Here is a 15,245-nt window from a genome sequence, read left to right as displayed (position 1 = left end):
AACTTAGGGCCATATGTATCTATATCTATATATATTGCGGGTTTTGGATAAGACGCTTCCAAAATTATCAAAAGTTTGGATGTTATTTTAATAGAATTTTATATTTTTATAATTAAGCATTACTTATTTCTTAACTAATTCTATAACTGCTCCTACAAATCCTATAATCATGCTCACATTTTCTCCACATTTCTCCCACGTTTCCAACTCCACATTTTTAAAACAAAAACCAACAACTACTAAAAAATTAAATATATTTTTATAAAATTCTTTGAAATTTGCACACATATAAGGTGTGCCATTCTCACCAGTATTAAATAACTTGTGTTCATAAATGACATATACTTTGTTATAGTGTACCCTTTATGATCATTATTTTTCTAATAACAAAAGGGTAAAAAAAAGAAATAAATAAAGAATTTCATTTTAACAACAATCAATTACATTCATTTTTATTTATATATCATTTATTTTCTAATATAATTTTCTATTATTTTTTTAGGATCGATCTTTCAAAAAAAAAACAATTCTTGATTGATATATATATTCTATCATATTTCAAACTATTGTTAGATAAATATTACATTTTAATTGTGTTGATACAATTTTTTAATCTTTTTTTATTCATCGTGGTATGCACGGGTATTCACACTAGGCATGTATGTACCCGGTGTATATAAAAATCACATTTCCACATCAGAGCTACCCATCTTAAAATCTGCACTTCTCCCATTATCCAATAATAATAATAATAATAAGAATCCGCACCTCTCCGGTGTTGCACGTATTTGTGTTTATTTATCTTTGAAGTGAAATTCTTACTGATAGCTTTATGTGCGAACATAGGACTGTAACTGTAAGGAGGAGGCTTCTTCTTGATTCGTGTACGAGTAATGGAAGAGCCAATCTTCTTCTTCCCCAGAGTTTTCCAATGGCCCGTTCCCGGCCCCGTCCCCAGGTCCATCCTAGTTCATGAGTAGTAGTAGGTAGGAATTGTGGCCAGAGATTTCTTCTTGATTCGTGTACGAGCTTACGCATGGCGTCTCTCGCTTGCATTTATTTATGGATTAATTACATTTACCTCCCCTGGATTTGGCCATATTACCAATCAATCCCTATAATTTGTCCAAATAACGGTCTCACCCTTTGAATGATCAAACGTTTAACAAAAACCCCCTTAATGCTGAAAATGCCCTTATTGAGGCCATGTTGCATTAAAAAAAGAACATATTTTATTTTATTAACCCTGAAGCAATCCAAAAAAATAGAAAAAAATTTTTGCTTATTATTTTATAAAAATAATATCTTTGCTTCCATAAATAGTTTTGAATCAATAATTATTTTAAATTTAAAAAATGAATATTAAAAATTAGATAAATTGAAAGAAAAATAAAAAAGAATAAATTATTTTAATTCCTGAGGTATGGTTCAAATTGAGGAAAACATGCCTTGTGCTCTCCGCAACATGCCTTGAACCATAAATGCCAAAAAATTTTTCTATTTTTTTGGATTACTTGAAGGTTGATAAATAAAAATATGTTCTTTTTTTAATGCAATATGGCCTCAAAAAGGGCATTTTCGGCATTAAGGGGGTTTTTGTTAAATGTTTAATCATTTAAAGGGTGAGACCGTTATTTGGATAAATTACAGGGATTGATTGGTAATATGGTCAAACCTCAGGGGAGGTAAATGTAATTAACCCTTTATTTATTGGAGTACTCCGTTATGTTTGGTTTTTGTTTGGGTCTTTCTTTTGAACGAATTATTGTGTTTGGTTAAATATAGAACTAGCACATAACCAACTCCACAATACTCGCAGGTATTATTTTTCTCTGTACAACAACTGGCCTGTGCTATTGATAAGATGGCATTATTGCTCCCTAGAATCCCAATCCTTTTCCTGGTTATGTATACCATTCCTCGTAACTCGTCAAAGCGCAAGACCGAGAGCTGGCATCATTATTGCTCCCAAAAATCCCAATCCTTTTCCGGTTATAAAACATTCTCTGCAACTCATCCAAGCGCGAGACTGAGACCATTTGAGTTCCCGGTGCGTTAGTCCAATTCCAAACACATCAAATGTGACTCCTAATCAATGCATATCCACGTTTATTTTGTCCTGACTAATACGGTTTTAAATACGAGATTAGTGAAAAAAAAATGCTGCTACGAGATTGGCGAAACGCAGCAAATAAGCTAGCCACTTGTCCATGCATATTTACCATCCGTGACCTACTCGTACCTAGTGTGTCGAGTTCGTGCGGTCCTGCTACAAAAAGATGCTCCGCTGGCCTAAATTATTAAGGCATTAATGCATCCCACCTATTCAGGGGCGGAGCCAGAAAAAAATCTTAGTGGGGGCACAAATAATACTAAAATTTTTTATCTACTCTTTTTTTAATTTTTTGAGCAAAAAATAAATAAATTCACTAACAAGTACAATTGATATGTATATTCCATGAAAAAACATAAAAAGACAAACTCAAAATTATTAATGTAATAATAATTTTATTTAAAAACTTCTTTTATTGTCATTTTTTGCACCTTCATTATCCTTGGCTTCTTCTTTATTAGATGGCTCTTTTTCCATTGATTTCCTCTTGAAATATCTCTTCATAGCTAAAGAAATAAAAATCAATATATAAGATACTAATCCAATTAAAATATTAAATGTACAATAAAATCTAATAATCTATCCAAAAACTATTTTACAAGTTAAAATTATTTATTAAATCATTAATCACAACATATCATTACTATATCAAATCACAACTTATTCATTCATTACTATATCAAATCATTAATTAGAATATATGAACCTAATCAAGTTAATTAGACAAAAGGATCCATATAAGAATAATTTAAAAGTTAAAATATATGTCAAATGGCCCTCTATTCATCATTACATTAACTCCAAATAAGAAACTAATCATGGAAAATAAAAAATAAATTATAAATCTATAAAATCACCATTTCACAAGTTAAAATATTTATCAAATATCAAATAACCCATTTATTAGTTATTACATTAACTAATCAATTTTCAAATTTCTCTAAAATAGTAATAATCTCATGCTCTAGAAATATATTTGCAAACAAATTTAAAATAATAATAATAAGAAGTAATTGTTTAAAACCTGATTTCAATGGTCTCCCAAAATTGGTGAAAAGAGTTGCAAATCAGTGGCACTGTGGCAGACTCAGGTCCCTTTACTTCCTTTGTGCCCCGTATCACGTTATTTAATTGGAAAGAAGTCATCTTCAAGGACTGGTTTCTTGCGGTTGAACTGAAGAAAGCAGGTCTTGGTTTTCAAAAAGCCTACTCCTTTAATGGAACACTGTTTGAAGTAGTCAACAACACCATTTTCATGACAGGAAAACCAGGATCGGGCTATTTGATGGGAGAGACCATTTTCAGTGGGGACAACCAAGAGGCAAAAGAGGGAAAGAAAATTGGGGAATGGGGACAAAGGAAGTAAATGATTAATGATGATTGGATGAAATAATAAAAAGAAAGAGTAGTTAGTTGGGTGTGGAAGAAGAGGAGTCGTGGGTTGTGAAGTGAAATGGGGGACCATAGGGGTAAAGGGAACTTGGAGAGTGGGGACCAAAAGTAATGACTGATATAATTGATATTTGGTCCTTAGAGAAAGAAAGTGAATGATATAAATTTTGTGACCCATTCTTTCATGGCTCCGTTTGGATTAGCTGTTTTTGGGGTTGTTTTTCAAAAACAGTACTGTAGCATTTTGTTTTTGAAATACAAGTCCGTTTGGATTAGTTGTTTTTGGAGTTGTTTTTCAAAAACTATATGAAAAACTTTTACTGTAGATATTTTTTGGATTGTTTTTAGAGGTATTTTTAAAACATATTTTTGGTTATTTTTATAATTTATAATTTTTATATACATTTATGCATTTATAATACATTTATAAATATTTATAAATATTTATATTTATATATTCGCTAAAAAATATATAAATGTATTATATTATATATAATACATAATATAAATATATTTATAAATATGTAAGTGTATATTATTATAAATGTATAAATTATAAATGAATATTATATAAATGTATAAATTACAATTTATAATTTATAATTTTTATATTTTTATATAAATATACATTTATGCATTTATAATACATTTATAAATATTTATAAATAAATATATTTACATATTTATATAAAAATATATAAATGTATTATAAATTTATTATATTATATATAATACATAATATAAATATATTTATAAATGTATAAGTGTATATTATTGTAAATGTATAAATTATAGATGAATATTATATAAATGTATAAATGTATAAATTATAATTTTTATATTTTTATATAAATATACATTTATGCATTTATAATACATTATAAATATTTATAAATAAATATATTTATGTATTTATATAAAAATATATAAATGTATTATATTATATATAATATATAATATAAATATATTTATAAACATATAAGTCTATATTATTATAAATGTATAAATTACAACTGAATATTATATAAATGTATAAATTATAATTTTAATAATATATATTAGTATTAAGTATAAATGTATTAATATAATTAATATAAATGTACAAATGTATTAATATTATGTATAAATATAAAATTAATATTATGTATATTAATATAAATGTATAAATGTATTATATTATATATAATACATAATATAAATGTATATTATAAATATACATTAATATATATATATATTATGTATAAATGTACATTTATATAAATGTATAATATATATAATATATAATATATGTTATATGATATATAATTTATATAATATATAATATTCATATAAATATAAATATATAAAAATATTTATAATATGTATAAATAAATATATAAATATTTAAAATATATTATATACATTAATATTAATTATAAATATTATAATATTATAAATATGGTGTTTATATAATATTTCAATTTGTAATATTTATTGTATATTTCATTATATAAATATTCATATAATATATAATATATAATATATAATTTTCAATTTGTATAATCTACATAATATTGTATATATAACATAATATACATAATATAATATATTATACATAATATAATATTAGACATAATATACATAATATACATAATATAATATATTATACATAATATACATTATTACATTATTACATGTTATGTATATTATATATTATACATAACATTATTATACATTATTATACACAATAATGTACATAATAATATTATACATTAATAATGTATATATTATAATATAATGTACATAATATATTATGTATAAATATTTACACATGTATGTATACAATATTACATATTATGTATATTATATTATATTATGTATAATATACAATATTATGTATAATATTAATTTATATAAATATTTATATAATATATAATATATATAATTTTCAATTTGTATATTTCAATTTATATTAATATAATATATATATTTATATATATATAATATACATAATTGAAATATACATATGTATTTGTTTTTGATATAATATTTGGATATGGTGTTTTTGGAGTTGTTTTGGAAATACACATTTACTGTAGCATTTGAAATGTGAAAAACAGTTTTTCAAAAACAACCCCAAAAACAAGGGATCCAAACACACCCATATTTTTTTAAAAAAATTCTGGGGGCACCATTAAAATTATATCAAAATTATAGGAGTATTATAGGAATTTAAGGAGGGCAGTGGGGGCCAGTGCCCCCACTGTAAATCCGCCCCTGCACCTATTTGTTTGGCCCGTAAAAGAGTGGACAAAGAGAGCCGAAGCCTTCGTAAGAATTGTGTTCCTTGTTTGGAAAGGAATTTTTCACTAAAAAAAATCTCTACTTTTTTTATAAACATATTTTTAATTATTTTTTATTTCACGTATATCAAATCGTTACATTATATTTTCTATAAAAAGCTCAAAAAATTGCAATCCAAACACATGAACTAACTGCTAATTGCGTACTTCTCGATCAAATGAGATTCAACGAACTCTGTGAATTCGATTTTTGATCACGCGTTTATACTGCTCGAGTAATGGAGTCCGTTTCTTTATGTGCGGGTTACTTATTCTAAATCATCTTTCCCTTCACCAGTGTCTAGCCAGCTCTTCCAGTTTCTGGTATGAACTATGGCGGCCAGTTACATTAACTTGACATTTCAAATAGAGAAGAGAGGCATTATGTTATACATGTACACTAGTGTGTATACCCGTGCTACGCACGGTGCTGATATTATTGAAAAAATTAAATGGTGAACAAATAAAGGTGAAAAAATTGAACGAACAAAATTTAAATGTAATATCTGTTTAACAATAGTTTGAAATATAATAGAATGTGTATATCATTCAAAAACTGTCTTTTATCGAAAGATGGATCCTGAAAAAAAAATAAAATTTATATTAAAAAAAGGAATGATATATTTCTACAAATGAATGTAATTGAATGTTGTTAAAATAAAATACTTACAAATACTAAGCATTCGATTTGATAAATCTTTCTTGAAGGTGCGAACACTCTTCACACCAATCCATTTTTAGTACTAAAACCAAATTTGATGATTTAATTAACTATGTTGAATTTTGTGAAGTGTGTACTAGCACTGCAAATGAAAATGCACGATCTTTGACAATATAAAAAACTGCATCTTTACCATGATCACCCAAAAGTATTGGTGATGCGGATGGCTGTCGAACTTGAAGAGAGGCAATATTTTTATTTCTTTGATCTAGAAAAAATATATATATTAAATAAAAAATAAATAGTTTTTTAATTTATTTTATGTGTAGTAAGTGATACATTATATGAGAATTGTTAACAAAAAAATACAATAGTTAATATAGAAGTAGCATCAATAAAATTTAATACAATTGTATTGTAATCAAATGAAAATTACGCACCAATAGAATTATTATTAGCACTCATAGTTAATGAAGTAATCCCTATATAAATATAGTTTGGTATATGTAGACCCCCCAAACCCCGCAAAATCAATCACCACTTATTGAAAATAAACCAATAAATGCACTAAAATGTCTCACATCTATACCTCAAATTGCACTTTAACCCACGAATTTTGTGCGAAATTATCCCTCTAATTGTTTTTGTCCATTTCGGTTTTTTCACATGTCACTAACTGATTCATTCCATCTGCTATCATTGTATATTTAAAATCAATTTTTAATATTAAATAAAAAGGAATGTATTAGTTTATAATATGCTCATAATGTAGATAAGTTATTAAATTTGGAAAAGGGAGTATGTTCTTATAGGCTTTTTTTTTTTTTTTTTTTTTTGGAGAATGAGTTTGTTCTTGTAGATTTTTTTTTATTTTTTGGATACAGAATTGTTTTTCAAATATTTTGGTTCGTAGTCCCTACTATGTTTAAACCATCTTTTAATATCCAATTCAATATTGTCTTTTAATTTGGCAGCTTCTATAATTTTTAATTTATTCTTTTGGTTTAAGTTCAGTTAGAATTCAGAATTTTTCAAATAACAACAGAAATCGATTTTTTTTTAAAAATCACTGTCTTGAGTCAGATAAAGCGCCGAAATATATGTTAGGATTATTTCCTTTATGCAGTTAATTTCCTGATATCTAGTATGATATATAATTATGCCCCTTGAATTTTTTTTTCATATAGATATCGTTAGGTCTTTGGCATCACTACTGAACATTATCCAAGCTTAGAAGGACGCGTTTTTTCTAATCCAGTGGATGCAAAAATACAAAAAATGAAGGTAATATTGTGACTCAAATTTTAAAAAGTAAGATACCATCCTTTAAGAAATTTCATGCCTTCTTTAGCATCTCAAAAAGATGCAACACAGAACAATTATTTGAATGCTAATAAACTCTCTTTCTACCAATTTTAAAAGTCCACCCGTTAAAAGTGAAGTGAAAATTATTGCAGTCAATGCAGAAAGAAAATGATAAAGAAAAGAAAGGCTAGAATGCAATTTTGTCAAAAGGATTTCTGACGAAATTAAAAATTAATCGAATTTTAATAATGGGCGTATAGTGCCTTAGTTATTAGTAGTATCTGAATTATTTTTCTCTAATTATAAACCATTTTTAATTATTTTTTATTATCAAAAAAATATTTTTTTTATTTCATACACGATCATTTTTTGAATAAAATTATGAAAATAACTATCGTAACACCTTTTTTATGTGATAAATGTGCAATAAAAAATAATTAAAAAATTTCAGTAATACAAATAAATAAATTTTTATAATATACAATTTATATTAGAAATAGTAAAACCCTCAATCATAAACCTATACCATCCGCAATTATATAAGCAAGCAATACCTTATGCTAGAAATGTGATTGTGATTTTATGTTTATACTTTATCCTACTACTGACTATCTTTGCTTTACAGTGTAACAATAAGCAAACAACCGTTCATAGAATTTTGTAAAAAATTTTCAGAAATAATGGATGATCAGAAAATCAATGCAATATCATTCATGACAAAAAGCAAAACAAAAGCAAAACATACTTAAAAGGTAGAGGGGACTGACCTGGAAAATTAAGTTCATAAGAATATACTTCCAATTCTCCGCAAGAAGGTTGAGTTCTGCTACAGTTTCTGCACATAATATCTTCCATTACTGCTCATAAAAGAAACAAAATCAATACATTTACAAAATGAATAAAGAACCAAAAACAAATAAGAAACTGAGAGAGTGTGGGAGTGAGATAGTGGGATAGTGGAAAAAAAGAATTTGTTGGAGTGGTTATAGGATGAGTTAAGATAGTGGGATAATGGGAGTGAGATAGTGGGAATATTGATGGGTGATAAGGTGGGTTATAACCCACTACATTTTATGTATTAAAATAAATACAAAAATCTAGAAAAAAGAATGAAAAGTTTAAAAGTCATTGAGAGAGTTTCTGCTAACAACCCCTTACGGGACCCAACTAATTTCCTGCGACCGGAAGAGGAGGCCCCACTCCACACCGAGCACGTTAACAACGGGATTCAAACCCTGGACAAGTCAAGAAGGTCGTCATACCCTAAGGAGAGGAGCGGACTGCTCGAGCTATCCCGTGGGAGCAGAAGACCAGCCACGTAAAGTGGCAAGTTTGTGGGAGGCAGGGGTTGAACCCCTAACCTCCAGCATCACCAAAGATGGTGATGACCACTGGAATGGCCAGTGGCATTTTTTTTGAATGTACAACTCGTGAAAATTGTTGTGCATGATCAATCTAACAGGTTTAGGCCGCAGATAATTGTTTAGACTACAAATCGCTTTCCCCTCGAGCAAACAAAGTCATAAGAACGGCCCCCCTAATTACTGATCAGTTCACCAGCTAATTGATACCATGTCTACATTTTCTTGGGTGCGCCCAAATGACTAAAAGGTTCATGATCAATCCGAAATTTTCCGAGACATCTGTACATGGATGTGTTCGGGAAACATCACATGTGCATATAAATAACACTAGTCATATAAAAATTTCTTCTTCCCCCAGCTAAATTTAGAAAAATAGGGGTCTAGCTAATAAAATAGCAAAAATTTTCACACTTGACTTTGGGTAACAAACTAAACTAACGATGATAGGGAAGATCCTTCTTTATGACTGACATCCCCTTTCCCAATTTCACATTTTTCAGTAATGTTCTCCCCATCTCCTCCAAATTTGCCAGCACCGCTGCTTTCAAACTTCTTCTTTGAGACTAAACTCGATAGTCGAAGCGCACTCTTCAATCCATCCATTAATCTCCTCCCTAGTTTCTTTTCAGCTGACTGACTCCTGTCGCACGATTCTTGATCAAATGAAGAAGACCCTGCACCTCTATGATCTTTACTTGTCATAATACGAAAGCTTGCTGAAGAAACCGATCCTACTTGCCCTCTTTCGATTTTATTCTCCGAGCTAAAACGAAAACTTTGTGATCTACCAGAGTCCAGTGAATTTTGACTGTTTTGTGATTCTTGCAAACGCTTCCTCATCCCATTTAGCTCTTTTTCCAAATCCTGAATGCGCGAGTTTGTGGTGCTCATGGCTGCTTTGAGCTGTGCCACTTGTCGGAGTGCTGCATCACGTTGGAGAATTGCACCAAGTGTGGCAGAAGCTTCATTGGAATTCTTACGACTACGGTGATCAGCTGCAGAGAAGATGGAGCGACGGGTGTTGAGCTGCTCAACAAACATGGCCTGAACTACAAATCTAAGTGGCATTCTAGGATTTTGCACTGCATGCATTAGAACTTGAGAGGACAGGATGGAGCAGTCTATGTAATTGCACATTCGGGTTTTCTGTTCTTCCGTTATCTTCCCAATGTGTCCCTGAAATTGAGGGGGAAAAAAAAGGAGAAAATAAGGTAGCCGGAACTTAGAAGCAGGATTTAATAAGAAAATTAAAAGAAAAATAAAGTGCTAATGGTTGCATATATTTTGCTTCGAGTAGTTTACTTTGATCTTTCAATACGCGCAAATGAAATAATGAAGCTTCTTCAACCAAAAAAAAAAAAAACGTTACATATATACTCAGATGTACCGGGAATAATTTCGGTTCTGTACGTTCATTGATGTTCATTCAAGAAACAAATCAACCTCTTCTTGATCTCACATGGTGCCATTTATGCAAATTAACATTTAGATAACTAAAAGAATTGAACAAGAAAACGCAGGTAAAGAGCAAAAGACTGAATCTTACTTCTGCCACGATGACCGAGGTAGAACATTATTTTATTGATCATATTAGTTTGTACCAATAGGGTAAAAACGTTTATAGCCCTCATCCATATATCATTCTGAGCTTTCTTAATTCTGAAATGTCGAAGGGGAAAAAAAAAAAAAGAGAGGACCAATTAGCATTCAGAACAGCTTTCTTAATTAATTGCCTTGCGTGAAGTTGTTGTCTTACTTTTCTGTCAAGAACTCGAGATGTCGGTGCTAATTTTTTCAAGTCATAACCTTAAACAGCTAGAAAAGCTCCAGCTGGGAATCAGCCAGTAAATCAATTCGAATCCAATAATGCATTGGTTATCAAGTTATAATTACAGGCTGTGGCAGCTGGAGAAGCACATTATCCCCTTTTTTTAACAACAAACGATCACAAGATTCCCGTCACATCTGTTTAGATCTTATAACCATATATGCTACTATCAATAGATAACAAGGAAAACCATTCATAGCTATGTTTGTAGGAGTAAAATTTTGGTTACGAAAATAGTAGTATCACAGTTGACGGCAATGATTTTACCTTGAGATAAAGGTCAAGTACCCTGTAAAGGAGGTCATGAGTGGTCAACCGCTGATTCAATGACTCCACTACTAGTTGAAAATCATCAGGCCCTAACTTGAGAACGTCGTTCAGGCAAGTCATGTCTCCGGCGTCGTCACCGTCATGCATCGACATCAATGCTTCAATGCATCTACTAACGAGACGCGCCGTCGTCTCAGCCTCCGGGAATATAGACACAGCGGAACGCAGTACAACAGTGGCGTACTCCTGGTTAACGGCGACTGCACGCCGGAGGTAAGTTTCCGTCTTCTGGCGCAAGCTATCATCTGGAATTCCGCTGGCCTCCGTCATCTCTAGCAACTCAGCTGCGATTCGAAGGGGTGCGACGTTAAAGGGAGTAATGACAATGTGGGCCCCGTAGCAGAATTCGGTTACTAGAGAAAACGTCTCGGCCGTTATGTTTAACGGCGGAGAGAGGCTTAATTCGGAGGAATCCTCCTTGAGCAGCCGTTTCATATACCCGCTCCGCGATCTTAATGGAGCCTACGATGGATACGAAGGAGTGAAAAAAGGGAAAAGGCAAAGAGTAAATGCGCCAGCCTCTCTGCTTTTTCATTAATTGCGAAAACTACCTCACTCTCTGCTGGGGATGGATAGTCATGGTACTACGCACACTCGATTTCAGATAAAAAAGGATGGCTACAAATAAAAGTTTTCTTGAATCAGAGAAGTGAGTATTGTCAATTGGAAAATGGAAGCTTGATTGAGAGCCAATTAATTAGGGGAATGCGGGAGAAAGAACGTTAGAGTCAGCCTAGGGACGCAATTAGCCCAAAGACATCCCCTTCTGAACACAAGAAGAAAAAAGAAAGAAGCAAGTAAAACTTTTTTCATCCACCAGCGGGGAAAAAACGAGTTACTACAATTTATATAACATGCAATCTTTATGCCGTTGAACACTGTTAAAATCTTACAATGATTTATTGTCACAAGAAAACTGCACGTTGTCATGAGGATCATTGACATAGTCAATGGAGGATACGAGTAGTTGGGGATCCAACTCCAAGCCATTATTGTCACTGTTAGATACAACGTTCTACACAAATTTGACTTTGTACCATTCATATTGAAAGCATCGATTTTGTAGTCATAGGGAGAGAATTTTTTCTTCCATTCCAGGTCATGTGATTGTGATGGTGAGAGTATCAATTAAAATTTTCGATTTCTCAATTTCTTACTCTTTGTTAGCTGTCTCATCACAAATCCACTCAAATGAATATATGCATTCAGACCTCCAGAAAAGCTAACATAATTAATACGGAACTAGTAGCTATCAGCGTATAATCTTATCTGTACTCCGCAAACTGTACTCTTAATTGTTTTTTTCTTCTGTTTTCTATTGACAAATGACTGATTTGCGAGACCAGCATCGATTTTGTAGTTAGTCTGATTAGTCGGATTCCTGTTACTAATCATCCATTAATTCTTCAATGTCATCATAGCCAGAAATTAATTAATTAAACACTAAAAAAAAAAAAAAAGGGCCAAAACTTCACATCACCGTACCTTGTGCAGGTAGAAACATGAATCCTCAACATGTACCACCACATCTATTTCATCTCCAGAAGCCAGTGACCTGGTAAGGGGCAAAACAAAAAATGAATGAATAAATAGACGGAGAAGATATTGCATGATTAACTTGGATATACTTTACTCTCAACGAAAGAAATGCGAAATTCTGAAGTGTGTTGTGTACCACGCCTCTACTAGAGAGTGGAGAGGTGTAGTGGGAGATGGCGAGAGCAACGGGGAGACAGAAGGAGTGGTTGCGGGGTCTTCACCTTCTTCCTCGAAGATAGTGTCAACAACCCCTAAATCTTTCCAGACCCTCAAGCTCAGAGCTTCCATGGAGTTCTGAAGTTTGGACAAAAATATTGCTGCTGCGGGACGGGATTGTTGAAGATTTCTATAGCTGCACTTTCAGTGTTGTGCACTCTTTATTAGGGTAAATAAATGGGAAGGTGAGAAATTCTCTTGGCGCATTAATGGCATGCATGTGAGGATTCATAAATGCCTGCTTCATTCTTTTGGTGGGGCTTTAATTTTTATTGATAGTGATGCTAAGAATTCTCTTGGCTTTTAAGATCTGGAATAAATATCGATCTAGTTTATGGGATCAAACGTTTTCTTTTCATGAGTTACAGGAAGGAGAGGACGGGTATCAGTCCAATGCATCTGGTATAAAGAGCGACGAGTATGATTAGTTATGGTGAGCGTGAAACCATTATTGAGTTTTCAGTCATTGCAATTAATCGCACTAGCTGCATTGTCTGTCCGCAAGGATAAAGTGAAGAAGCAAACGATGTTTATAGAAATGAAACACGTATTAGTCATTAAAAAAATTTAACAAAAAAAAATTTATTCAGCATAAATTTTAATTTTTAATTTACTTCCTAAGAGAAAACGTTTATATCTCGAACCCTTTCGACAAATTAAAAAGGAAAAAAATAGATTTGTGATATTGCCCTTTTACTTTCCTAGTTGTTGGAATAAATCTCGGTAAACTCATTGGCGAGTTTGCATGAAACTCAAGTAGAAATTGGTGAGTTTACTTTCTACCAAGCGTTGGTGTAATGAAATCAAAAAATTCAATATCTTTCCTTGTATAAAGAGGAGAATCTATGTTCAAACGTTGGCGTGAAATGGTGCATGATATCCAAAAGTTCACAGCCCCTAACCTGTAAAAAATTGCTTAATTGCATTATAATAACGTATTTTTAATTACTTTTTCTATCTTTCTAATAACTATTTTATTCTATTAAAAAAAAGACTTTTAGTATCATTCCAAATAATCTACTAATCAAGCACACTATTGCATGTTAATTAAGGGTGGTAATTGGGGCGGCACCGACCCCACCCCGCGGTGGATTAATGGGGAATGAGATGAGTAGGTATATCAATGGGTAGGGTTTGGGTTGGTGGATTAATGGGGAATGAGATGAGTAGGTATATCAATGGATAGGGTTTGGGTTGGATCCCTTTGATCTAAATTCAAATTCATTTAATTTAGTTAGACCCAAATCCAGATTCAGATTTTTTTGGGTCTAAAAAAGTAAGTCGATATCCGGATCCTTATGGATATGAGTATCCAATGGGCATCTATGGGTATTTTCTGAAAATACCAAAGTAAAAATGTATTAAAAATATATAGAGTTTATAAATAATAGAAACTAACCATCCAATTTTTGTTTTCAAATAATAAAATTAACATTCAACAAATTGAATGCAATATTTAGAACTCAAAAAAAGAATTATTATTGACTACTTCTATATATTTTTAAATAGGGTTAAAAACAAAAAAAAAACTTCAATAGTATACCTAATACACAGAAAAACTCTCGGTGGTTTCAAAACATACAAAACGACACCTCATGTTTCAAATTAAATTGTAAACTAACAGAATTCGTTAAACTTAACATAATCCAGTAAATTTAACGGAAAACTTAATAGAATCCGGTAAATTTAACGGTAAACTTAACGGAATCAGGTAAGTTTAATACCCGAAACGGTCATTTTCGTTAAATTTAACGAATTCTGTTAGTTTACAATTTAGTTCAAAACATGAGGTGTTGTTTTATATGTTTGAAACCACCGGAGGCTTTTCTGCGTATTAGGTATGCCACAAGGGACTTTTTTATTTTTAACCCTTTTAAATATTCAATTGCATTCATATCAATATTTCATTTGTTTGCCTTTACCCTTTCTCCTTTTCTTGAAAAAGTTTGTACCAATGACAATGACAACTAGGACTAATTTTTAACAAAGAAAACAACCATAACATATATAAATACTTAGTCTTATTAAAAAAATGTAATTTTGTACATCTTTTTCTTATTTAAACATCAATGTTGGTAGATGTCTTGCAATCCAGCACTAAAATAGTGAACGAGATAAAAATCATTTGATTAAGAACTGATGATAAATAAATAATAGAATAAGAAAATTTATAAGT

General features: G+C 30.8%; 1 protein-coding gene across 1 annotated transcript; it reads right to left on the bottom strand.

Moving 5' to 3' along the window:
• Positions 1–9,344: 9,344 nt before the first annotated feature.
• Positions 9,345–13,212, bottom strand: LOC113698056 (BTB/POZ domain-containing protein At3g49900). Its single transcript, XM_027217724.2, has 4 exons — positions 12,990–13,212; positions 12,800–12,869; positions 11,252–11,776; positions 9,345–10,332 (listed from the first exon to the last, which is right to left on the bottom strand). The coding sequence occupies exons 1-4, from the start codon at positions 13,139–13,141 to the stop codon at positions 9,586–9,588; spliced, it is 1,494 nt and encodes a 497-aa protein (XP_027073525.1). The 5' UTR covers positions 13,142–13,212; the 3' UTR covers positions 9,345–9,585.
• Positions 13,213–15,245: the final 2,033 nt, after the last annotated feature.

Source organism: Coffea arabica, chromosome 7c (assembly GCF_036785885.1).
Source record: "Coffea arabica cultivar ET-39 chromosome 7c, Coffea Arabica ET-39 HiFi, whole genome shotgun sequence".
In the NCBI taxonomy this organism is placed as follows: Eukaryota; Viridiplantae; Streptophyta; class Magnoliopsida; order Gentianales; family Rubiaceae; genus Coffea; species Coffea arabica.
This window is presented reverse-complemented; position numbering and strand designations above follow the sequence as displayed.